Source organism: Hyla sarda, chromosome 4 (genome assembly GCF_029499605.1).
Source record: "Hyla sarda isolate aHylSar1 chromosome 4, aHylSar1.hap1, whole genome shotgun sequence".
NCBI classification, from domain to species: domain Eukaryota; kingdom Metazoa; phylum Chordata; class Amphibia; order Anura; family Hylidae; genus Hyla; species Hyla sarda.
The window spans coordinates 8116063-8117610 of NC_079192.1; the positions used below are offsets into that span (position 1 = coordinate 8116063).

Consider the following 1548-nt stretch of genomic DNA (forward strand, 5'->3'; position numbering starts at 1 on the left):
AGGCCTCAAATGTTAGTAATGAGGACCACATGGGGGCCGTTCTGGGCTCTATTCTATTTAAAATATCCAGACTTTGGGTCAGGAAGGAATTATTTTCCCTAAAACACCCAAAATTTGGCTTCTGCCTTGTGGAGTTTTTGCCTTCCTCTGGGTCAGCAAAGGGTAAGAGGCTGAAATGAATAGATGTATATACTTTTTCAGCCTTATAAACAATGTAACTATGTAAACCTATCGGAAATATGAAGACAATGCTGGTGTCCACCTTTAAATCACAGTCCAGTGGTTGGGGATTGGTATTTTGTATATGAGAAATATTTGTATGGATGGTGGATGAGCTGAGAATGTAGTACATGGATGGCAAAGTTTTTGCCTAAAAACATATTTAACCCTTGTTGTGTCTTTGCCATGAGGGCATCTACAAGGTATATGACCCCTTATTATTAGACCAGGAATGTGATGTAGTTACTATGCAATACATTTTCTTAAAGCTATCTTAATGTCTTTGTTCCTTAGGCAGTATATTACAGGGTTTATAGAGGGAATCCCCACACAATACATGAAGGAGAGAAGTTTATGTGAAGTTGTGGAATTTCCCTTTATTGGGTTTAAATAAATAGAAAACAAGGTTCCATAGAATATCGACACCACGACCAAGTGAGACCCACAGGTGGAGAAGACCTTTTCTCTTTGGTTGATGGACTGTAGCTTTAAGATCGTATGGATAATATAAGCATAAGAGACAACAATTAATATAAATGGGAAAACAACAAAAGGAAAAGCCACTGATGTAGCCAGCAGATTAACACTAAAAGTGTCAGAACAAGAAAGCTCTAAAATAGGGTTAAAGTCACAGAAAAAGTGGTCAATGACATTTGACCTACAGAACAGAAGCTGAGATGTAGAAGATATTGTGGTTAATGTAGCAAAAAAGCCGATAATCCAGGATATAGTAATAGACTTCAGACAAAGAATAGAAGTCATTATGGAATGATAATACAGGGGTTTACATATGGCCAGATATCGGTCATAGGACATCACCGTCAGGAGAAGACATTCCGCACATTCAGAATAGGAGAAGAAAAACAACTGTGTGAAACATCTCGGAAGAGACATAGAGGAGCCATTGTTCAGAATCCCATGGAGCATGTTAGGAACAATATCGGAGGTCACCATGATGTCCGATACGGTGAGCTGGGTCAGGAAGAAGTACATCGGGGTGTGGAGGTTATTGCTTTTGGACACCAGAACCATGACCAAGAGGTTCCCACATATTGTCCCACAGTAAGTCATAAAGATGAGAACAAATAAGAAGATCCTTACATTAAGTGGTCCGGGAAATCCAAGAAGAATTATTGTAGTTATGTTGTTTTTTTCCATTTACTGTTTAACATGATAAAATATGAGAGAGAGAGAGATTGTAGTATATATAATTAATGCAATACAATACAATATCATATATATATTTGTATCAATTGTTAACATAAAGAAACACTATATATATATATACCGTATTTATCGGGGTATACCACGCACCGGCCTATAACACGC

At 37.6% G+C, this 1548-nt stretch overlaps 1 protein-coding gene across 1 annotated transcript; it reads right to left on the reverse strand.

The window, feature by feature from the left end:
• Positions 1–465: 465 nt before the first annotated feature.
• Positions 466–1290, reverse strand: LOC130367205 (olfactory receptor 1468-like). The gene has a single exon (XM_056569608.1). The coding sequence runs from the start codon at positions 1288–1290 to the stop codon at positions 466–468; it is 825 nt and encodes a 274-aa protein (XP_056425583.1).
• Positions 1291–1548: the final 258 nt, after the last annotated feature.